General features: G+C 35.3%; 1 protein-coding gene across 1 annotated transcript in view; it reads left to right on the top strand.

Annotated features, from left to right (window-relative positions):
• TBX15 (T-box transcription factor 15) overlaps positions 1-24,887 on the top strand; it is a 142,691-nt gene that overhangs the window by 64,826 nt on the left and 52,978 nt on the right. The window contains exon 2 of the mRNA XM_003769848.2: positions 18,101-18,314. Coding sequence (XP_003769896.1) covers positions 18,101-18,314 — 214 coding nt within the window. The remainder of the gene's footprint in view (positions 1-18,100; positions 18,315-24,887) is intronic.

Genomic DNA, 24,887 nt, shown 5'->3' with positions numbered 1-24,887 from the left:
GATTGTAAATCTACCCAGTTGAATTATTAGCCAAAATTTATAGTTGCAAGCTGAAGTAAGTTTTCTGTTTCAGACTTAGACAAGATTTGCATGGGAACCCAAGAGATCACCAGGTACAAGGATCCTCTCCACTGCATGCCTTCTCTCTTTGGATTCCTATAGTAATTGCTTTTGGGGTGGATTATTTGACTCATGGGAATCCTTCTATTCCCAGTTGATCATTTAACTTTTCATAGATTGACATCCTATTTCCCACACTATTTTGCAAGCTCTTTAAGACCAAGTCTACACTTAAATTTTCTTATATTTGCATTTGGTGGATATTCTATAAATATTTCTTGACAATAAAAATTGATTTGATCTGGTCCTGAAACTTCATTGGTGTAGGAAACTCCACTGGATTAGGAAATTATAGTCTTGGATAGTTACTTGGGACAAGGCAAGACTAACGTTCTTGATATAGTAATGTAGGCAATGGGAATCAGATCTTTCTGGTTCTATCATCTATAATGGACTTCTTGTGCTGTTGAATTCTCAGTAGTCATTATTGAAAATCTTTCCCAGTATTCTCAATTGTCCACTCACACTCTTACCTTGCTTGGCAGATGACCCAACCTCCAATTTCCCTGAGACAGCAACTAAAATTTATATAGTTCCTTAAGTTTTCTGTTTCAGACATTTTCACGTTATCTTATTTTATCTGTGTTCTCCTAATACCATTTGAGATGGGTACTATTTTTTGTTCCCATTTTGTAGATGAGAAAAGAGATTGTGAAAAATTAAAAGCTTTTTGGGTTTTTTGGTTGTTCCATTGTTTCAATCTTCTTTTTGTGACCCCATTTTGGCATTTCTTTTGATAAAGATAGTAGAGTGGTTTGCCATTTCTTTTTTCAACTCATTTTACAGATGAAGAAATTGAGGCAAATGGAGCTAAGTGACTTGCCCATGTCACACAGCCAGTGAGTGCCTGAGGCCAAATTTGAATTGAATCTTATGTGACTCCAGGCCACAGTCTCTATCCACTGTGACACCTATCTGCTTTTTGGGGGTCACAGGATAGTAAACACCCAAAGTAGGATTTGAACATGTCTTCCTATCAATAAGCAAATGAGTTTTCCATTACGTAACACTGTTTTTCCTGATGATTGAGAATAACTGAAAAGAACTACTTCAACTTTTCTCCTCTCTATTTCAAACCTTCTGTTCCTCCCTCCTGTCTGAGGAAAAGAACTCTTGTGCTCTTGATTCCTACTTCTTTTGGCATTTTGGTCAATTCAATGTAATATATATTGATAAAGTACAGGGTAGTTTACAATTATGTGGTAAGAAAAGGGAAGATGGAATCTCTTCTTTGAAAGAACTCTGAACCTATTAGGGAGATGCACCATATTCAGAAATATATACAATATAACAATAAATTTATTATAAGAGAAGAACAAAGTATGTTATATGAATTAAAAGAGAAATTAAAAGGAAAAATGTCATCTGTGAGAGGGCAAAAATCATTATATATTGGGATATCAGGGAAGACTTTGTGGAGAAATTGGCATTTGAGATGAGCTTTAGAAAATGGTAAGAATTTCTGAAGGAGAAGGGAAATTGGAACCAATAGAAACAAAAGCATAGAGGTAGGAAATTGTGGCACCTATAAAGAGAAATAATCCATTTTGGTAATAGCATGAAGTACATAGAAGGGAATGGCAGAAGTTAAGGCTGGAAAGGGAGAATGGTATTAACTTATAGAGGAATTAGAATGCCAGGCCAAGGAATTTAAATGTTATCGAATTGGCAACAGGGAATCATTAAAGGGTTTTGAGTAGAACAGTATATAAACATGTTTACATATAAGAAAGCTCCATTGGACATTGTTTTGCCAATTTGAAGGAGAGATCTAGTCAAACTGTCCTCAATACATGACATCCCACCTTCCATATCTATATCTTTCTTTGCACAGGCTTTTCCCCCATTTCTAGGATATACTCTCTCCTCACTTTTACCTCTGAGAATTACTAGTTTATTTCAAATTTTAGCCTAAATGCCACATCAGAATGAAGTCTTTCCCCATCTCCCTTGCTGCAAGTGCCTTACCAACAAATTTACCTTCTGTTTATTTTTTGTATACTTTACATTCTGTTTTCCCCTACTCCCTAATAAAAATTCAGTGAGAGCAAGGACTATTTCAATTTTATCTTTACATCCTCCATGCCCAGCACAATGTACATTGCTAATACATTGAAGGTACTTAATAAATAATTCTTGATTAATTGAGTGATCAGAGAGATGAAACTCCATTAGAAGGGCATTGCAGAAGAGTAGGTGGGTAGCAATGAGGGGTCTGTATAAGGATATTGATGGAGGAAAAAAGAAAGGTTGATATAGGAGATGAGGAAGAGGGAAGAAACACAGTCAGTGTTTGAACATGATAGATGTGCTTAATAGTGGTTCCACTGGCAGAAAGAATGAATTCACAACAGGCATGTTTTTGGGAAAAGAGAATGTTTGGCTTTGGACATGTTGAATTTGAAGTACTGAAGAGTACTTGAAGGACAATTGGAGATGTTCTGTAAGCAGTTAGTATGAGTTATGAACTGTAAGAAAAAATTAAGACTGAAGATATTTTATACTTTGTTTCTCTGACTCTGTCTCTGACTGTCTCTCTATCACTGTTTGTCTGTCTGTCTGTCTCTCCAACCCTATCCCTCTGTCTATAAATGTGACTAGGGCCCTTTTAGTCTAAATCAACAAGAAGTATTATTTCCTTTAGTGGCCATTCTATCTTTGCCTCCTCTTTCAATGTAAAACTTCTAGAAATAGTTGTCTGTACTTGATGTCTCTCTTTCCTCTCCATCCATGCATCTACTCAACCCTCTGTAATCTGACTTTGATAGTGACATCTTTTAGTTGGAGAAGTCATTTATTTCAGCTTGTAGCTGTATAGGAATCCCTCTTATAAAAGATTCATAGATGGTCAGTCAGTCTTTGCTTGAAGAACTCAGTATCTCTCAAGGTAATTCATTTCACTTTTGAATAGTGGAAATTATTCACAAAATTTTAAAAAAATATTTAGAGCTTAGAACACAATTTTGCCTTTCTTCAGTTTCCACCAATTGCTCAAAACTCTGCTAAGCAGATCAAGTTGAATCCATCTTTCATATGATAGCCTTGCAAATACTTGAAGACAACTATCATACTGTCCCTAAATCTTCACTGCACCAGAATGTCAACATCTCTTATTTCTTCAAGTGATCTTATGGTTCTCTCCCCATCCAGAAAACCGTTCATTCTAACAATTGATTCTATAGCTCAGACTCAGGGACCCTCACCATTCTGATCTTTATCATCTGGATGTTTTCCAGCTTATCAATGTATTCCTAAAATGTCTACCCAGAACTGATCACCAGGGTGGCAGGAACATAGAATAGAAAGAGCATTGACTTTAGTGTTAGAGAATTAATATTCAAATTTCATCTCTGAAACTTACTCCATGTGTGAACTTGGACAAATAATATAGACTCAATTTCCTCTACTGTGAAATGAGGGAATTGGTTCTTTCTAGCTCTAGCTCTGATTCTATGACAGGTATCCAGATATGATCTGACCAGGATACAATATAACAGGAATGTCACATCTTGTATTTTTAAAACTATATCTCTCTTATAAAAGTCTAAGATCACATTAGATTTTTTCACTGTCATGTGTTCCTTGAAATAAAATTTTATGACACTTTTCATTTCTTCTTTGCTTTTATTTCTCATCATATCCCTTCTTTTTTCTACACCCAGAGAGCCATTCCTTATAACAAAGAACTACAAAAAGAGGAAGAAAAAAAAAGTTTAGTCAAACCAACCAACATGCTGAAAAAAATATGGCAATATATTTGGTTGTTCCATACACATAGTCTCCCATCTTTGCAAGAAAAGAGGAATGAGGTGCTTTTTCATAAATCTTCTTTGGGGTTTATATTGTACTTTCACTGAATTAGTTTCAATTGCTTTTCTTTTCTTGTTTATTTATATTGACATATTTTTTCTTTCTTATCTTACTTTGCATCAGTTCAAATGAGTTTTCCTATGAATTTCTGTATTTGTTATCATGATTTAAAAAAAAAAACCCAGCTTGTTAATATTCCATTAGGTACATATATCACAACTTATTTATCTATTGCTTCCAGTTTTTGCTATAAGAAATAATGCATTGCTTTGTTTTATATGGCCCTCCTTTCCCATCATTTGCTTTTTTGGGGTAAATGACTAGCAGTTGAACCTCTGGTTCAAAGGATATAGACATTTTAGTCACATTTTTTGATTGTATGATTCTAAATGACTATCAGAGGTCCTCAAACTTTTTAAATAGGGGGCCACTTCACTGTCCCTCAGACTGTTGGAGGGCCGGACTATAGTAAAAACAAAAACTGTGGGCCTTTAAATAAAGAAACTTCATAGCCCTGAGTGAGGGGGATAAACGTCCTCAGCTGCCAAATCTGGCCCGCAGGCCATAGTTTGAGGACCCCTGTGTCAATTCACAGCTCCATCAACAGTACATTACTGTTTTTGTTTTTCTGCAACTTCTTTAACTTGAACTATTCCCATTTTTTGTTATATTTGTCAATTTCCTGGGTATGAGGTAAAACCTCAGAACTGTTTTGATTTACAGTTTTTCTTTTTGAGAATTATTTGCTTATGTCTCTTAACAATTTGTGTTTGGGGAAATGGCTTTAGGTTTTATATATTTTTGTAGTCTAACCTGAAGCTTAAGTTCATTGGCTTAAAATGATCATCAGCAATGGAGATTGATTGTTTAGTGCTCTTCAATCATGAGCTACACCATTTTATTAGGAAGAGAAAATGAACTAGTGGGAAGAACTGATGATCAATAATTAGGATATTTCACTGGTTCCCCATGGATGCCAGGAGAAATGTTACTGCAAAACTGGGTTGATTCCCTAAGGTGAACTTTTGAGACAATATGTGCAGAAGTCTCACAGGATGGATAAGCATGGAGAGATTGTGCTCTGTATCACTGAGAGAACTCAGAAACTGATGAATCTGAGAGATGCTTATATTAGAAGAATGGAAGGAACCAAGCATTTATTAAATATCTCCTCTATGCCAGGCACTATACTAATTCAGGTCTTCCTGACTTTAGGCTCAGACTATTATCCATGAAGCTATCTATTAGATATTTGATGCAGAGATTCCCTTAACCCATCATGATCACTTCTCTCTTTATCCTACTATTCCTTTTGTTTATGCAAAAATTTTCAATTTCATGTTATTAGCATTATCTATTGGCACTACCCTCTCGTGTGGTTAAGAATTCATTTCTTAGCCATAGCTGTAAGAAAGCTCCTAATTTTGATCTTTCTCTTCCTTTTTTTCAGAGTATGATAATTAATTTTCAGGTGGTTTGTCCATTTTGTGTTTGTTATGATGTATAGTATAAGATATTAATCTAAACCCATTTATTTTGCCAGACTGATGTTCAGTTTTCCCAGAAATTCTTGTCAAATGGGAAGTTCCTACCTAGGTAATTTATGTTTTAGTATCTGTTGAGCTCAATAATTTAAAATTCTTTTTTTGTATGATCTCTTCCACTGATGTACTTGCAATTTAAAAAAGAGTACAAAATAATTTTAATGTTTACTGTTTTATAGTGTAGTCTGAGGTTGGGATATATCACTTTCCTTTTCCTTTTATGTTTTATAGCTATAAATTAATTTTAGTTATGTTTTAAATTGTTATTATATGGCATGCCTTCAGTATGAGCAGTGACTATCTCTTCAATTTTTAAAATTGTTCTTTACTTCTCTAAGGAATATTTTAAAATTTATCTATACAAGTATTGCATGTCCTTTGGTAAATCGATTCTCAGATTTTTAAATACATTTTGTAATTAATTTGAATGGAAAGGTTTTCATTTCTTTCATTCCTTCTGAATTATATTGTTGCTACATAGACATACTTTTGCTTTTTGTGGACTTATTTTGTAACTTGCTACTTTATTGAAGATAAATGATTGTCTCATTATAATTTTGCTGACTTTCTAGGATATTCCAAATAAAACTTCATGTGATCATCAGAAAGATACTTTCCCCCTTGCCTTTTTTGCCCCCTTTACAATTCAATTTGTAAAACATTTTTTTTTGACTTTTTGCAGTTTGTAGAATATTTATAACTATGTCAAATAACGGCAGGGGAAATAGACCATACTTATTTACTCCTGCAATTATTGAGAAACATCTAGGGTTTTTCTGTTCCATGTAAAGTTATATTTAGGGCTTAGATAGATGATTTTTTTTATTGTATTAGAAAAGATATTTCTATGTTAATATTTTGTGTATATTTTTGCCATGTTACATTTTTTGATCAATATTGAACTCCCTCCCCAACTTGTTGGGATCTGACTCAGTCAGGAATGTGTAAGAAGGCAGGGAAGGTAAGAAAGAGCTAAATTGTAAGATGTTTTAAATGTAAAACAAAAGAATGTTGATCCTGGAGGTATTGGAGACATTGGAACTCATTGAACAAGGGGACAACATGGTCACACCTGTGCTTTAAGAAAATCACCTTGGCAACTCAATAAAGGATGGATTAAAATTGGGAGAGATTTGAAGCAGAGTGATTTGACATCAATCAAATGCTTTCTAGTCAAACCTCTTCCATCTACCTTGGCTCTTTTTTGGAGTTCCTATTTCCTTGATTTTTTTTTTTTCATATGCCAACTCGCATTGTAGAATCTTTTATGCGAGGTTTTGTGGTCTTTAACATGTCAAAGTATATGCCCTTCAAAAGGTGTCACACAAATGATCTGGTAAAGTCTTGCTCTTGTTTGCCTGATTACAGAATATTTTCAGAATGAAAATATCATATTTATGTTGAACTGATGTTCGACTAGTTTTGACTTGTAAAAGGTGGGGTTGAACATAAAAGGAGAGGGTAGAGCAAAAGAGACAGAACAGAATAGCAGATTGAAAGCACTTTCTAGGTCTGGGGGGAGAAACTACATTAAGTAGCCCAGTTTCAGCCACGACGGATATCTTTAGTGTTAGGATTATAAAATTTATGAGGCTTCCATTTGTGCATCCGTGGATCACAAAATGGATATCACAAAAAATAATGTATGGATTTTTTTGCTTGGTTCTCTTTAATTAAGTTAAACATACAGATTTATTAAATATCTACTGTCAGTCAATAAGCATTATTAAGTACTTTCCATTTGCTATCAAGGGCAGTTAGGTGACATGGTGGATAGAATGCCAAGTCTGAAACCAGAAAGACTCATATTCTGAAGTTCAAATCCGGCCTCAAACACTTAGTAGCTGTGTGGCCCTGGGAAAGTTACTTAGCCTATTTGCTTCAGTTTTCTCTTCTATAACATGAGCTGGAGAAGAAAATGGCAAATCATCTTTGCCAAGAATACTGACAAAAAGTCAGAAATGTGATCTCATTGGTTATTTTTAAGGGTATTTTATTTTGCTGGGATAGATTATATGTCAACTATTAGATCCATAGAAGATATAAACAGAGTAGATAGAAGATATTCTCAAAGGGAAAGGTACTAGCACCTTGGGGGAGGGGATCAGTAAAAGATACTGAAGAATTTGAAATTTGAGCCAAGTCTTGAAGAAAGGGACACTATGAAACAGATGAAAAAGGGAAGAGCTCTCTAAGTACAAGGGGCAGCTAATGCAAAGGCATGGAGATAAGAGATGCAGTGATTCAGTGAAGTGGGCAAGTATAGCTATATTCAGTACTCATAGAAGGGAGGAATGTACAAGAAGGCAGAGAAGGTAAGAAAAGACTAAGTTGTAATATGTTTTAAATGTCAACAAGGGAATTTTGATCCTCGAGGTAATAGGGAGGCATTGGAGCTCATTGAACAAGGTAGCGACATGGTCACAACTGTGATTTAAGAAAATTACCTTGGCAACTGAATGGAGGATGGATTGAAACTGGGAGAGATTTGATGCAGGGATCTCAGTTAAAAGGCTATTCATACCATAGAATGGATATTGTGAAGGTAGAAATTACAAGATTCAGAAATGAATTAGTGTGCTGGTGTTTGAGAATGAAGAGTTGAGGATGACAATGAGATTTTAAGCTTGAGTAACTGGGAGGATTGTGGTACCCTCAAGAGGAAATGGAAAATTTAGGGGGGGGGGGGAAGAGAATGTGTGGAGGGATGAGAATGAGTTTTATCTTGGTACATTGAATTTGAGGTGACTTTGAGATATTTAATTTGATATGCCCAAGGTGCAATTGGAGATACATGACAATAGGTTGATAGAGAGACTGGGGTTGGGTATACAGATCGGGAAACATTTGAATAGAAATCATCATGAAACCTATGTGAGCTGACAAGGTTATCAGGTGAAAAAGTTTGTTGCTGTTATTTATCTTTTGTTCTTGAAAAGGACCATGGCAACTGGAAGGATTGCAAGTGAATTTGATTTAGGTGAGTGACACTGTACATAGTCACCAGTCTTACTCTCTCCCTCTGGTGAAAAAATTTAGAGCAAAAAGAGAAGTCCAGGATAAACCATTGGGATAGACTTATGGCTAGTGAGTAGAATATCAAGAATTATCAGAAGAGACTGAGGAGGAACAGTCAGATAGGAGGAAAACCAAAAGAAAACAATGTTACAAAAACTCTACAGGGTGTCCAAAAGCAAAAAGGTATTTGGTCATGCAAGTCATGATCATGTGAATTATGTAAGTGTGCTATAAAGGGTTAGAATCTCAGAACTGGAAGGGACCTTGAAAGGTCACATAATGACTCACTGGCAGAACTGGAATCAGAGCCCAGACCTCGTGGCTTCCAATGCAGGACTCTGTACTATACCATTCCATCCTTCTTTTTAGGTTTTCCTTAGAAAAAGCCCCACATGGGTGATGGTTATGGTGATGATCTTGCAGTTGATCGGGAAGACTTGCTGATGTGCTTGGCAAAACAAGAACATTTTAGAATTAACATATGCATAAACTATTATGTTTTGGTTGATTGGATCTTAGGAACCTAGGTGGGAATGTATTTAAGAAAATATACACATGACACATATATATTTAAGACAAAACATCAGAATTCAGGAATTTGAACTTCAGGTTTACAACAAACACTCCCAGGACATGTTCAATTACTGGAAGCATTTGTCAAATTACCGTGGTAGTTTTGAAACAAAATTAATTTTTAATCCACTTTAATTAAAGAAAATGAAAAAATATCATATAGAGCTTCTAGGAATATGTAGAATAGGACGGGGTATAAAAGTGATAAGCCTTTTACTTAACATCTGTGGGGATGGGAATAGACTATTGAATTCTATGTAGTTAGAAGACACTTAAGGAAATTTTTTAAAGAATCAGATCAATTTTTTTTTTCCCTGAGGCAATTGGGGTTAAGTGACTTGCCCAGGGTCACACAGCTAGGAAGTGTTAAGTGTCTGAGGCTAGATTTAAACTCAGGTCCTCCTGACTTCAGGGTTGTTGATCTATCTATCCACTGTGCCACCTAGATGCCCCCTAAAGAATATTAATGACTCACTTTAGCTCTTCTGTAAATTGTTGGTTATAATGAAAAGCAGAATTAAGAAAATGGCTTTGAAAAGCAGAGGTCTTTGGTATGCACATGGCCATAGAAATATTGGGTTATGATTGTTATTAACTTAATCCCTAGCTTCCTTCAAGGTTAGTACTACCTTCTATGTGAAGTTTTTTCTGCTTTCTCCTGCTGCCGATGCCTTCTCTAACAAATCACCTTGTATCTGTTTTGAATATATCTACTCATGTATTTCTTGTCTCCTCCAACTAGAAGATAGACTCTATTGCACCTTTTTCTTTGTATCTCAGACCCTAACACAGTGTGTGGCACATAGTAGGTACTTTATAAAGGTACTTTATAATTGCTTGTGGTCAACATTGTATATAATCATGCCGTCTATAATAACACTGGGCTAATGATTTTCCTAAAGTATTCATGGAATACATTAGGAGTATAGGTCATGAACTATGGCAAAGAAGTTCTGAAAATGATAGCATTGTCTAAGTGCTAACTTTCAGTTGATATTTAGACATTTAGATGATATAGTAGAGTGCTGGGCTTGGAGTCAATCATGTCTCAAACACGTGTTTCTGTAGAGCTGGGCAATTTACTTAAACTTTCAAACCCTCAGTTTGCTCATCTATAAAATAGGAGTAATAATAACACCCATTACAGGACTGCTATGAGGATCAAATGAGATAAGACTTGTAAAGATTTTGAAAACTTTAAAGTACTATATAACTGTTAGTTATTATTGATACTGTTAGTGCAGCATAATCTAGGAGCAACTGAACCTTTTATAAGAGATTTACTTTTCATCTGTTCTGAGAGGTTAAACTTATCCAAGGATAGGTGAGGTAAAAATGGGATAGACAGAAAGGAAGAGAGGGATACAAAAAAAGTAAAGCTAAGGAGAGTGCAAACTGTGAAAAACTGATGAGGAGAAAGGGATGTTGTATTGACCTATTGTGTGTCTCCTCATTACCTCTGAAATACCTGCCATCTGTAGAGAAAAGCAAGTAAGTTCTTGACTGATCGGGAAGACTCACCAGTGCCTCTTGGTTGGTTGTCTGGGTTCCCTTGAAGATAAGACATGAGACAATATGTAGTCAATTTGGGGGACCTTGACCTATGAATTATTTCTGTTTCTGGATTCTCCTCTGCTTCCCACATCCTAAATGACTTGTAGATATTCATCATGCTCCTGGAAAGGTATGTATAGGTCAATGAATTGCCTTATTAGTGGTCTATTTGTCAGACTATATGTCTCCCTCAGCCTTATTTGCCAATGTAACTGGAGACTCTAAATTCTAACACTAACAGCTACTTCCCATTCTCTTATAAATGCTGATATTATTATTTTAGTTTATTCCAGAATGACTTAGAAAGAAATCCGGAACTGGGTATCAAATTTGGGGTTAATATTTAAGATAGTACCAAATAATAGTCATCTGTCAGATTTCATAAACGCTTCATAATCTAATTCTAAGTTAGTGTTCAGAGGATCCTGCACTGAGGAAGGTCTTTCAGGACTGTCACTTTTCTAGGATTTGAATTCAGATCCCATGATTCCATTGACAGGTGCTATTTCCAGAGTGCCAAACTGCCTCTTGGGTCTTACTTTCTCTTACTAGACAAGTTAAACTTGTCCAAGATCACACAGTAATAAATGACAAGAATTAAGGTTTGAGTTCAGTTCCTCTGACTTCAAAGCCAGTGTTCTGAGAGTCCTGCTTCAAAAAAAGTATTTCCTATATTCAGTTTTGACCTTTGTGCTATACCAGTGGTTGTGATCCTTTTTTTCCCCTAGGCTTCTTGATTCTCTGTCATCTGTTTTTACCTGTTTCATACTTCCCCACTCTATGCTATGTGGGACACAAATTCCTTGTTTATTATTAGGTTGGTATTTTTTTCTTAATGACTAAATGGCTCATTAACCATTAATCAATTAAATAGTGATCAACCCACTGCATTTGTTGAGAGAGTAAAGGTTGTTGACCCATTATGTAATAAATTGAGGTACTATGGCCATTTTTTTTTTGCCTAGAATGACCATATGATATTCTTATTAGTTGTACAGTGATTAATTATAATTATTGATACTCCTGCTCAGATTGTTTTCAAACTCCCCCTTCCTTTTATATAAGAGTGACAACTGAGATCAGTCTTGCTTATATAACACAAGACAGGAAGATGTTGGTGTTATTTACTTCTGTTTTATAGATGCAAAATTAGGCCAAGGGGACAGAGTGCCATACTTAAAGCCAGTGATACAATTTGCATCTTAGGGAGGTTGTTGGGGGAGGGGAATGGGAGGTGGGGTAGATATTGTGGTTTCATCCTCTAACTCATGATGTTTTCTGATCTCTTGCTTCTGGTTTTAGTGCAAGATTCCCAAGTCTTTTTTCCTTTAACTTTAATAGTCATTTGTAATTCTATCATCTCTGTTTCTGATTTCTTTACACTTCCCTTGTGAAAATATGCTTTCACAAGCTGTCGAACAAGACTTTCTGTGATTTTTAGAGGTTCCTTTAGAGGTTGCTTTCTGGAAAACAGGAAGTCATCAATTGTCAAGAAAACAAATAATTGGGAAACAAAAAAATTGCGAGACTCTGGCTTTGGTTTGAACCATCAGCTTGGTGTATAAGTTAATCACTCATATAAATAGTGATACAATGCATTTGGTACCTTTCCTTTAGCCTTTGTAACAGCTGGTACTTAAGTCACTGCTTGGATTGTTGTATGACAATGTAGCATAGTGGAAAATTCACTTGACTTGGCATCAGAAGGAATGCATTGGCTTCTTGGTCATGGCTGCATGGCTATAAACAGATCACTTAATCTTTTTGGATCTCCATATCTGGACCTCTAAAATAGGGCTTTAGAGGTCATATGGTGGTGGACAGAGGGCCACTTTCGGAATAAGAAGGAATTGGGTTCAAATCCTGCCTGTGGTATAAACTGGTTAGACAAGCCAGAAACTCTCAGTGCTCTGGGCACTTCTCTGAAAATCCAAATTGCAGCTAAGGTGTCAATCTACATTGGAAAATGGAAGGTCTCATTATCAAGCTCCTAATTGCCAATGAAATCATAGGCTCAGGTCCTAGTCTTATCCCTATAAAATGGGGCAAATTATTCATCAAAAATTTTTTAAGATACAGTTAAGTGTTAAGCACTTAGCTGGGCATTAATGAAGCAAAAACTAAAAATGAAAAACTTCCCTGTTTTTCAGAATCTCATCTTCTACTTTTACTTATTTCACAATGTCAATTTCAAGAAAATGTTTGGTAAATCATAATATCCTAGGTAAATACGAGTGTCCCTTTATCATAGTTGTTACAATTTGACTGATAGTTTTATGCTTATGTTAATGTCATGGCAATGCTGTTAATTAATTATACTTTTCTTTTCATGATTTAATTTTAACAATCATGTTACATTGTGACTGGCAACTCATGGATCAGCTTCACCAATGTGACATTCAGGTCAATTCAATTCAATTGAGTTCAATTCAATTCAACAATCATCAAGTATCTTTTATGCAAAGAACTAGGTGAGGAAACAGAATTAAAAAAAAAAAGATAGTTCTGCTATAATAGGATAAATAGGGAGGTGTGCAGCATAAAAATAATGGTCACATAAAATATGGACTTACCTTGCACAGCATTTCTCCGATTAGTGGAATTGTCTGACGTTGTAGCCACTGTTCCTCTTGCCCGGGATGTATTCTATTCCCAGTCTTAGAATCCCTAGCACCATTGGGAGCTCAGTCCAAATGCTACTTTCCCCATGAAGCCTTTTCCAGATGATATTGATAGCTTCCCTATGTGACAATAAATTCTTTTATTTTTTATGAATTTTTGTGTTAATTTATGTGAGTTCATTTGATATTTCTCAAGTAGAATTCAAGCTCTTTGAGGAGAGAAACTGTTATCATTTTTGTTTTTGGACCCCAGCTCCCAGCATAACATCTGGCATATTGGAGGGGCTTTAATGAATGCTTGTTAAATTGTATTGTATTTCTAAATATAGCCATTAATAACATTACAAACGAACATCACTTAAGGCTTTGAAATTCTACTGTAATATAATTAATCATTCCTATGTAATCAAGTGCCTTGATAATGATGTTTCACCTAATGATGAGCCTTCACAGGACTCATTAACAGCATTAGTCACTGTATATGTATAATATGAGAAAGATCTAAGAGTGCTATAGATCTATGCAAACTTTAGGGATAAAGATAGGGATCCATTTTTTCCTTTGGCATAAAGAACTTGAAGGTTGGGATATTCTCTCTATCAATAAAGATTGGCACCTTCTTTGCAAATTATAGTTCTAGAGAATTGCCTAGAACACTGGGAGGTAGGAAAAATGATTTCCAAATTGAATTGTGTTGTGTGAGGAAGGGCAGATCAGTAGTGGCTTCATGACCCTTTGAGTGGTCTTGAAGAATGAGTATAGGATTATAATTGAAATGGGAAGGTGCAAAGAGAAAGGCACATATCAAAAAACCTTGTGTCACTTCTTATACAAGGTCTTGCTAGTGCCTCCAGTGGATAGTGCTTTCATCTCCATTCACCTTGTATTTACCGTGTGTAAATTTCGTCTGACTTTTATTCACATATGCTTTTTTCTCCAACAAAATATAAACTCCTTGAAAATAGGGATTGTTTCACTCTTGTCTTTGCATCTCCAACTGCTAGCACAATGACTGGAACATGAAAGTTGCTTAATTAATGCTTCTTGATTGATTCAGTTATAGAGGAACAGCGCAAGCAAATTCATTGGTGCTCAGAAAACACCTAATATGAACAAAGAAGACATTAAGTAGTTTGATTTGACTAGAAGACAAAATATATGAAAATCGAAAGGGGAAGGGATTAGAATGAAACAAAGTAAAAAGATACGATGGTACTGATTATGGGGTGCTTTAAGTAGGATCTGTCCAAGTTTCCCGCAATTTTTTTTTGTTTTTGTTTTTGTTTTTTGCTCAGGTAATTGGGTTTAAGTGACTTGCCCAGGATCACACAGCTAGAAAGTGTTAAGTGTCTGAGGCCAGATTTGGACTCAGATCCTCCTGACTTCAGGGCTGGTGCTCTATCTACTGCACTACCTAGCTGTCCCCCCTCCCCCCACCCCCCATTTTTAAGATTAGGAAACACATTACAATGAATCTGAAATCTGTTACAATGAGAGACAACTAGGTGGCCCAGTGCATAGAGTTTTGGACATGGAATTAGGAAGATATGTGTTCAAATCTTACCTGAGATTCTTACTAACTCTGTGACTTCTAGGTCATGTAACCTCCTCCAGTTTCATGACCTGTGAAATGGGCATAATAGCAGGACCTATCTCATTGAGTTGTGAGGTCCAAATGAAGAAAAGCATTTCTTTTTAAGAACTTTCAATGTACCAGATCTTAAACTAAGCATTTCACAAATATTATCTCATTAATATGTATGTATATCCATGTGTACATACACATATATACATATAGATGTGTCTGTATCTATGTACATACACATGTGTATATATGTGTGTGTATATGTACATGCATATATGGTCTTTGCAAACCTTATTTGCTACGTAAATGTTAACTGTTACCAGATAACATTATTTGGTTTACCCCAGAGGCTGACTTTGGCCTCCTCACTTTTACAAAGTCCATATAAAGTGAAAAGTCCAGTTTTTTCCAGTAACAGTTAAAAACTGCAAAAAGTACACTGATATACTGTTGGAAAGTTCCCCTTGCCTGAATGGCAGCACTCTGGCAAAACAGAATAACAAAAGTGGCGCAGAGCCCATGTTCTGAATATAAAGCCTAGCAGGTCATTGTGGTTTTTTTTTTTTTTTTTTTTTTCATGTGGGAGTATGATCTTTCAAATGGAGTGGAAATCTAAGAGCCAAAAATATTTGGTTTTATTCCCAGTGTAGGGAGGTAAATTACTACATCTGAAAATGGCCTTCCCTCTGATATAAATACATCTTGCAAGTCACTAGGTATCTGTTGTCCACTAACTGGGGATTTCTTTAGTTATCATCACATATTGAACATTTAATTATATGTTTATCTTTTTATATTGTTGTAGTTGTTCCATGTGTATTATTTCTTTTTTTCCCGGAAAAATTATAAATTCCTTGGAGACAAGAACATATCCTGTATATCAGGAACTTATCACCCTTTAATTAGACAATTAAGACAACCTTTTAACTGGTGCATGCTTCCTTCCTTTCTTGTGCTTGCTTCCATAGTTTCTTCTATTATCCAATCCAGCTTTCATAAAGTAATCTTTCCATTTTACAAGTCTGACTGTGTTACTCCAAAAACTTCAGTGGCTCCTAATTGCCTCGAGGATAAAATTCAAGCTACTTATCCTTTCATTTATGAACCCCTATGCAGTCTGAGTCTAACCTATCTTTCTAGTCTTATTTCCCATTATTCTTTGTGCTATCAACATTCCAACCAAAATAGATACACTTCTGTGAATTCAATATGCTGTCTTTTCACCTCAACAAGTGTATCTTCATTCTTGAAATGTAGTCCTTTCTCATCTCTGCATTTTAGAGTTCTTATCCTCCTTCAAGTCTCAGCTCAGTTGCTACATGTATGTATACGTATGTACATGCATGTGCCTATGTGCAACCTTTCCTTTCCTCTTTGATTAAGATGTTTTTTTCTTTCTCAAATATTTTTCAAATAGTCATCTCTATTGCTTCTCACTTTTTACTACATTTTATATGACTTCAGTCATTTCTCCTTCCTCCTTCTCCCATCCCTAGAGGATCTACATCCTCAGCTGAAACTCAACAAGCAGTCTTGGGTTCCTTGTTCTGAGAAGCATTCATCTGAGGAAGCTGTGGGTTTGTTTTATTATGATTCCCTATGTAGCTTTTCTAATAAAACTTGTTGTTGTTTATATACTGTAAAAGTAGAATTTGGCTGTCCAATAGTGAAGTTGTTTTGGGAAATGGGATGGGGGCCCTGAGCCAGGAAACAGAAAAATATCCACCAATGGTGACCTTTATGCTACAAAGGACTCCTATACAAGAGTGTTTACAAGTTAGGAGTTAGGAAACCTTAGGTTCAGTTTTAACTCGGACACTTATTAACTGTGTAATCTTCAGCAAGTTATATAACCATTCAACCTTAGTTTGTTTCTCTGCAAAATGGAGAATTTTTTTCTTAATGGAGCGATTAATACTTGTACCATCTATCTCACAAGTGGTTGTCATAATGAATAGAGTGCTGGAATTAGAGTTGGTAAAACCTGAGTTCTAATTCTGACTCAGATACTTACTAACTGTGTAATCTTAAGCAAATCACTTAACTGTTTATCTCAGTATCCTTATTTGTAAAAATAGAAATAATAAATAATAGCAAGTAACTGAGTGGGTCATTAGGAAGATCAAAAAAGATTATATACATGAAGTACTTTGCAAACTTCAAAAGCACCATGTAAAGGTTTATCATCATTATTGTGGAAATCATTGTAAATGTGACTTATGATTTAAATTATCATTATTGAAAAATGCTGAGGTCTCTGGATATTGGGGAGTAACATTTTTTTGAACTTCCCATTCTTTACATTTTCCCACCATATCAACTCTGCTATTAAGTTTGACCTCAGCCTTCTCCACTATTTTATTTTTCCCCTCAACTTCTCTTCATCAGCACAGATGATACCGTCAGAAAAGGAAAGGGCCATCTGGCTCAACATACCAGTTTTTTATTTGGTTGCTTTCAAACCCACCTTCCTGTTTTGGGCTCCCCCTCCTCACTCCTCATACTTCAGAAACCAATCTAGGTGTCTCCTGAACTCATTTATACCCTTTATTTCAACAGCCTTCCCGGATAACTAATTCCATATGTTTATTGCTCCTTTTGCCTTGCAACAGTCAGCAGCCCTTTCTTCATCAAAAATGACCTTATTGGAGTTTTAGGAAAGGTCATTCTCTCAAAAAATGGAGATTTTATAAGCATATACGATACATTAGCTCTCTGAAGACCTTGGAGCATCCTATGTTGTATAGATGCTCATAACATTAAGCTTGGGGTGGAGGATAATATTTAGAGGAGCTAATTTATCCATTGTGGCCTAGATTGGGATGCAGTTGAGCAGGAGCCCTCCCTTTCTCCCCTTCACCCACCTCTGTAAAGTGGTCTATAAAGGTTATAAATCCTATTTTCAAATCAATTAAAACTTTTCTTTTGATTTGTATTTAATAGCTTACCCCATGCCCTATGTTTCATTCTTTCCAACACAATGACATTAGGTACTCTTTATAACTTGTGATGTGGACAATTTTGTTCAGCTGTTGCTAAAACTTACTAAAATGCCAGATGTCATGTTGGAAATGTGAAACCTGAAACGAGGCCATAAATTACAGCAACAAACCATAAAGAATAATAAAATACCCTGAGTTCTGTGCTCTGAAGCTTCCCAATTTCTAGTCTCCTTTTACTGACCCTTTCTTCTCACTTGTCCCTTCTTTTCATCTTCTCTATCCCAAGGTGAGGCCATGAAAATTTCTACTTATGGTTTGATGTTTGTTTTGCAGACTCAGAGCAGAGCACTGGTTCAGACACAGAGGTGCTCACAGAGAGGACATCGTGCTCCTTTGAGTCTCACCCGGATCTTACATCAGGTGCTCCTGGTCCCCCACCTCCCCCCATTTCATCCATGGAGGAGATACAGGTTGAGCTCCAATGTGCTGATCTCTGGAAACGGTTTCATGACATTGGGACAGAGATGATCATTACAAAGGCTGGAAGGTAAGGACATCCCAAGGGTGTTATGACTGGGAAAAACAAACAAACAAACAAACAAAACAACAATTTAGGAGGAAAAGAAGGAATGTTTTTCATTCATTAAATTGTGGTTAATATGTGGTAACACCAGTGAGATATAAAGAACCAAGAATACCGATGTTCAACCTCTCCAGGCCTCAGTTTTCTGATCTGTACAATGAGAGGTTAAAACTAGATGATTGTTAAATTTTCTTCCAACTCTAAAATTTTGACATCTTCATTTTCCACATTAGCACAACTTCCCCCCCATTATTTCCTGTTATTTATTATTATTTTCTATTATTCATTGTTTTGTTATCATTATAGTGACTGTTTTTAAGGGAACAATTTAACATTAACCAAACATATTTACAAATACTCCTTAACCTCCAGGTATAATTGTAATCTTAGCTTAATTGTTTGATAACTTCATAAGAGTAGTTTTCTGAAACAAGTATTTGTTTTTATAACCAATATTTTCATTTGGTAGTTGGCATCCAAGCCAAGTATTGTGTGTGTGTGTGTGTGTGTGTGTGTGTGTGTGTGTGCACATGCACATGTTTGAGCATTTCCATGAAGTTGATGTTGGTGGTGCTGGTAGCCAAACTTTTCCCCTTGGCCCCTTTGGGTTCTTTTATAGGTTAGAAAATTTCCTGAGAATTCAGCAGCTATCTAATAGAAACATTTCTAAACATACATACTTAAGCTAATCAAAGCTTTTTGTAGAAATGGTTTTTGGAAGAAAAAACGCTTTTAGTAAAGATACACCAATTTAGAGGAGTTTTTATATTTCTTTTACATTTGTCTTAAAAATGAAAGAGCATTCCTAAAGAAAATTCAGTTCTAAATCTAAAGATCAGAAAGTCATTTATTTAGAGTTAAAATGACCTTAGAGGTTATTTTATCAAATTCCCTAATTTTATAAATGAAGACAATGAAGTTGGGAGGGTAACAAATTACTTACCCAAAATCATATGAATAGTAAATATCAGTGGTAGGATTTCAACACGACTGAAAAACACTTCACCTACACACACACACACACACACACACACACACACACACACTCCTTTGACTCCAGAGTCACTGGATACTCCAGAAAATTCACTATCTCACACAGCTTCTCCTTCTGTACAGCTTCACCAGAAAAATGAATCAGGTAAAAAAGTCACAGACATATCAGATAAACTTAGTGCCTATTAATTTATTTTATAAGGCTGTCCTCTTCCTGCTGGAATTTGCAGTCTGTGAATTTTACCATGAAAAAATTTCTTAGAAAAAGCAAACTAGGAGAGATGTGAAAACAAAAGAGCACATTGGTGAATAGATTGCTATTTGTTTCAAACATTTATGGAACACCCACCATGTTAGTTGCAGCAAGCAAGAAACAGTCCCTGTCTTCAGGGAGCTTACATCCTACTGGGAGCCACAGCACACAGATAACTAAATGCAAAGTCTGAACAAAATAATTATGAAGTGTTTCGGGGAATAGATGGTCAGAAAACTAAAAATTAGAGCTGGAGGATCTCATTTGGAGATGGCACTTAAATTAAGTCTTTAAGGGAATTGCAGATTCCAAGAGGCTAAAATGTATAGGGAGAGCATTCTAATCATAGGGACAGTTTATGCAAAGACAGAAAATAGAATGTCATGTATGAAGGATGGTAGCTTTACTGATTTGAATTTGAATTCAAATTCTGGGCAAGGTACATGAAATTCATTTGGAATGATAGGTAAAAGCCAGATTGTGAAGTGATTTCAATGTCAGATAAGTTTATGTTTAATACTAGATGTGGCTGGAATGACTAAAGGTTCTTAAGGATACCAGTACTTGGGAATATTAATTTGGTAGCTGTTTAGTGGGTGGGTCGGAGAAAGTAGAGACAGGAGGTAGGAAGGCTAAGAAGTTGTTACAATAGGTTGGATGAAAGATCAGAATCAGAATTAAGGTGACAGATGAATGAGTTAAGAGAGTGAGATGGATTTCAGAAATGTGAATATAGAATTGATAATACATGGCAACTTATTATTTATGGGAATGAAATAGAGGAAAGAATAGAGGATGATTCAGGTTGCAGACCTGCAGAAGAATGTTGGCATTTTTCACTGAAATAAGGTTGTTTGGAAGAATAGGTTTGGTGGAGAAAGATAGTAAATTCCACTTTAGATATGTTGAATTCAATATGCCTATGAGATATTCATTTGAAAGTATTTAGTAGGTGATTTGTGATGGGAAAACTGATACTCAAAAAAAGAGATGAAGGTTGAAAAAATAGGTTGAAATTTATCTGCAGTATTGAGCCTATGGGAATTGATGATGTCACCAAGAAGGAGAATGTGAAGATGGAAAAGAGTCACTAGAAGAGAATCCTAGGTTCACTATACAAAGGTTCAGGGACAGAGATGATGAATCAACAAAACACTCTGAGATGTAATCAGTCAGGTAGGAGGAGAACCAGAAGAAAACAATGTCATGAGTACCCAAGGAAAAGAGAATGTTCAGGAGAAGAGAGTGATCAACAATGTTTAAAGCCACAGATACATCATGAAGGACAGGGACTAGTTTTAACAATTAAGAGGTCACTGATAGCCTTGGAGAGAGCAAGTAAAAATTCACATACCATTTATTTGAGATGGAATACGCATTTTTAATACTGGGTATCCTATATTTATGACACAAATTGGAAGGCAAGTGCAAAGTCTTATTACAATTGCAAAGAGCTAAATGGTATAGTTGATTGAGTTTGGTAGACCTAAGTTAAAATTCTGCCTCACATATTTGCTACCAGTGTGACCTTAGGCAAATCATTAAATCTCTTTGAATTTCAGTTTCCTCATCCATAAAATAGGGATAACAATATCTATCTCACTGGAGGTTGTGTGGAACAAATGAACTGATATATGTAAAACATCTTGCATATCTTAAAAGTGTATACAAATGCTCACTCTTAATATTATATTTCATAGTGTTGCCAGTAAGACACTTTATAAACCCCCTGTGAATCTTAAAGTTCTAATAAATAGAAATTATTATCTTCATCCTTTTCTTCCTCCTCTTCCTCCTCCTCCTCCTCATCATCATTATCATCATTACTGTTTTTATCTGGAAGGATAAGCAGCTAAAGCAGTGGAAAAATTGGCATAATTATTTTTCAAAATACTTCTGAATGTATAATACTCAAAATGACATCCCTACCTGAAAATTTAAGGGACCAATTTTTTTCAAGATGCATAATGATACCCTGAGAAGTTTGATTTGTATTTCTGATGTTAAGTTTTAATATCCAAATCTAATATCTCATGGAGTTGCCTTTTTTGAGAATATGGGAGTGAGTGAGATTGATACATACTATAATTCAATTCATGTAGTTGAGACTTATTAAATGCTATTCTTATACCAACCCTTTTAAGTATAATTTTTAAAATTTTATAGTTAAGTAAATTGTTTTAGAGAAATTAGTTGACTTGCTCATGGTCATACAACCAATTAATGTTAGAACTTTTATTTAAATTCAAGTCTGTTTAGCTCCAAGGCCAACAACCTTTTCCCTGTATCACACTGCTACTTAAAGATCAAAGTGTAGTTGAATTAGAGTGTGAGTCCAGAGGTGATATGAATCATTGGATTTATTTAAATTTTTTTTTGGCAAGGCAATTGAGGGTCAAATGACTTGTGCAGATTCACACAGCTAATAAGTGTTAAGTGTCCATATTTGAGACCGGATTTGAACTTGGGTCCTCCTGACACCAAAGCTGCTGTACCCACTGTGTCACCTAGATACCTTGGATTTTTGGATTTAGAATAAGAGAGTAGCTTTAGTTCTTGATCTGGGTTGAGGAAGAAAGTATTCTAGGTTTGGATAATAGTGTAAATAAACAAAGTTCTGGTTGTGGGAGAGGCTATGATGAAATCAGGGAATAATAAGTAGTAATGTTTGGCTGGAGCGTTGATTAGTGAAATAGGGCGTGTCCTTTGTACTGATGTTCCTACCCATACCTGCATAGAAACTCAAATATCGAAAAAAATTCCATTTTCTCAGAATTTCATTTGTACAGCTACATTAACTTTTCATCTTTTCATGCCTTTTGTTCATTTCCCCTTTCTCATAATTTTATTTTTTAGTCACATTATCTTAGCGCCAAAGTTCCAACATTAATTTTTCTTAGGGACTGCATGTCTTTTGAGCTTTTTAATGTCCATATAACTTTCTATAGCTTAGTCAAAAGTTATATAGGCTCAGAATTACTGAAAAGCTTTTCTTTTGTTTTTACTGAAAGAAAAAGAGATCAGCACCATGGACAGAGACTGTGATGGGGACATATGGGTTTGGAAGAATAAAGAACTGACCCAAATTTAATCACAAAATTCAAATCAAAACCCAAACTCTTTTTGTGGAGTGTTAAAAATTTGCTTAGCCTCTTAGTGAGGGTTTCACTTTCTATGCTACAGTAAAGGGCAGAGGAAAAGAAAAAACAAGTTTTATTAAATTATTAGATGGGAAATTATTTGAATTGTAAAGTAGTTGAAAGAGCCCTGAACCTGAAGTAGGTGTATGGATCTAATCTTGAATTTGACTTTTGCTACCATGTAGAATAATCACAGATCAATTATTTTATCTCTCTAAGACTTAGTTTCCTCAGGTGTAAAATGGGAATAATAATACTTTTACGATCTTTACTACAAGGTTGTAATGAGAAAGGTATTTTTAAAAATTCAAAGTGATTTTAAATGTGAACTGTTATTCTTATATTGACCCAAGAAGATAGAGCTAATAGAATTTTTAGGTCTTAAAAGGGCCTTAGAACTTATTTAATCTAACCTTTTAATTTTATATATAAGAAAACTAATTCTCAAAAGTGTTAAATGATTTTCCCCAATGTCAAAAAAAAATAATGGCAGAACTGAAATCTTAGATTTCTTATCCATTATTCATTCTACTATACCACTATACCCCATTTTGAATTTAGTTTAAATGAACTATTTATAAAGTTAACAATTATGTTTTCAGGATAAGATATTTGATTGGAAAGGAGTATTTAGTTCAATTCTGATTTTCATGAGATCATAGATCCAGACCTGAAACAGACCTTAATGATCACTTAGTTTAAATACTTTATAGTTTAGATGAAGAAACTGAGCCTTAGAACGGATTCATTCAGTGTTACTTAGTGATTTGCAGAGCTGTATTTGAACTCATAGTACTCTAAAGGCAACACTCTATCCATGGTGACACACATTGCCTCTTCTCTTCCTGCGGAATTCTGATAAACTTGTGCAGTACTCGCTGCCATGGACCATTTGTGTGTTCTAATTACATTATGTCCTTTCCCTTCTCCTAATCATTTCTTTGAATCCCTCATCTTATCCTGAATCCTTTTCCAGATTTCCTTTTTCACTGATCTTTCCTCAAGATACTAGGATTAATAGAAATAATTCTAGATTGATAATTATGAGATCTAGGTATTATTCTGAATGCTGCTACATAACCTTCTATGGAACTTTTAGGAATTCATAATTTCTCTGGCACTCTATTTCTTCATATAGGGAGGATGGAGGATTTATCTACATTATTTCATATATGTGAAAATGCTTTGAACAAAGCACTATGTGAATGTAATAAAATATTATTAAATATTCTTGCTCTAATGTGAATTCAGAAACAAACTTTCCAGGTGATTGCATGATTTGTTGAACTGCAATTGCTTTTCTTATTTGCAAAAATCCGAAAACTACGGGCTCTATCTCTCATTGTATGGAACAGATAGGAATGAACTTTGGACATTACTCACTGAAGCTAATATTAACATTTCCAGTGGGGCTGTTTTTCTTCTCATTTATAATGTCTTTCTTTAGGATAAACACCTAGATCTGCCACTTAATATTCCTGTAATGTTGAAGAAGTCATTTTCCTTTGTGGTCCTCAGTTTCTTAACTTACAAAAGGAGAGGTTTGGTTAAATGGCCTTTTCCAGTTTTAAATTCTATGACAACCATAGAATTTTGAGCTAGGAGGTATTTTTAGCAAGTTATTATCTACCTCCTCTACAGGTGAAGTGGTTGCTACAGAAACGACTTTCCATTTTCACAAGGCTATTAAATAGCAGATATTAAACCAGAATTCAGAGGACTTCTGAAGTCCAATTTTGCCCTTATTCCACTATACAACATTATCTCTTTTAAACAGATTATTCTTAATTTGATAGCCTGTAATGAATGTGAAGATACTGACTAGTCACTGTGATGTACCAACACCTAATTTCCTTTAGACAGGACATTTTTAAATAAATAAAAAGAATAATCCTCACCATATGTACAGATATATAGCTCTAAGGGCAGCTAGGTGGCACAGTAGATAGAGTGCCAAACTTAGGGTCAGGAAGACTCTTTTTCATTAGTTCAAATCCAGCCTCAAACATCTACCAGCTGTGCTGGACAAGTCACTTAAACCTGTTTGCTTCAGTTTTTTCATGTAAAATCAGCTGGAGAAGGAAATGGCAAACCACTCCAGTATTTTTGCCAAAAAAAAGCCCAAATGGAATTACAAAGAGTTTGACTGAA

The sequence above is a fragment of the Sarcophilus harrisii genome, chromosome 4 (genome assembly GCF_902635505.1).
Source record: "Sarcophilus harrisii chromosome 4, mSarHar1.11, whole genome shotgun sequence".
Taxonomy (NCBI): Eukaryota; Metazoa; Chordata; class Mammalia; order Dasyuromorphia; family Dasyuridae; genus Sarcophilus; species Sarcophilus harrisii.
This window is presented reverse-complemented; position numbering and strand designations above follow the sequence as displayed.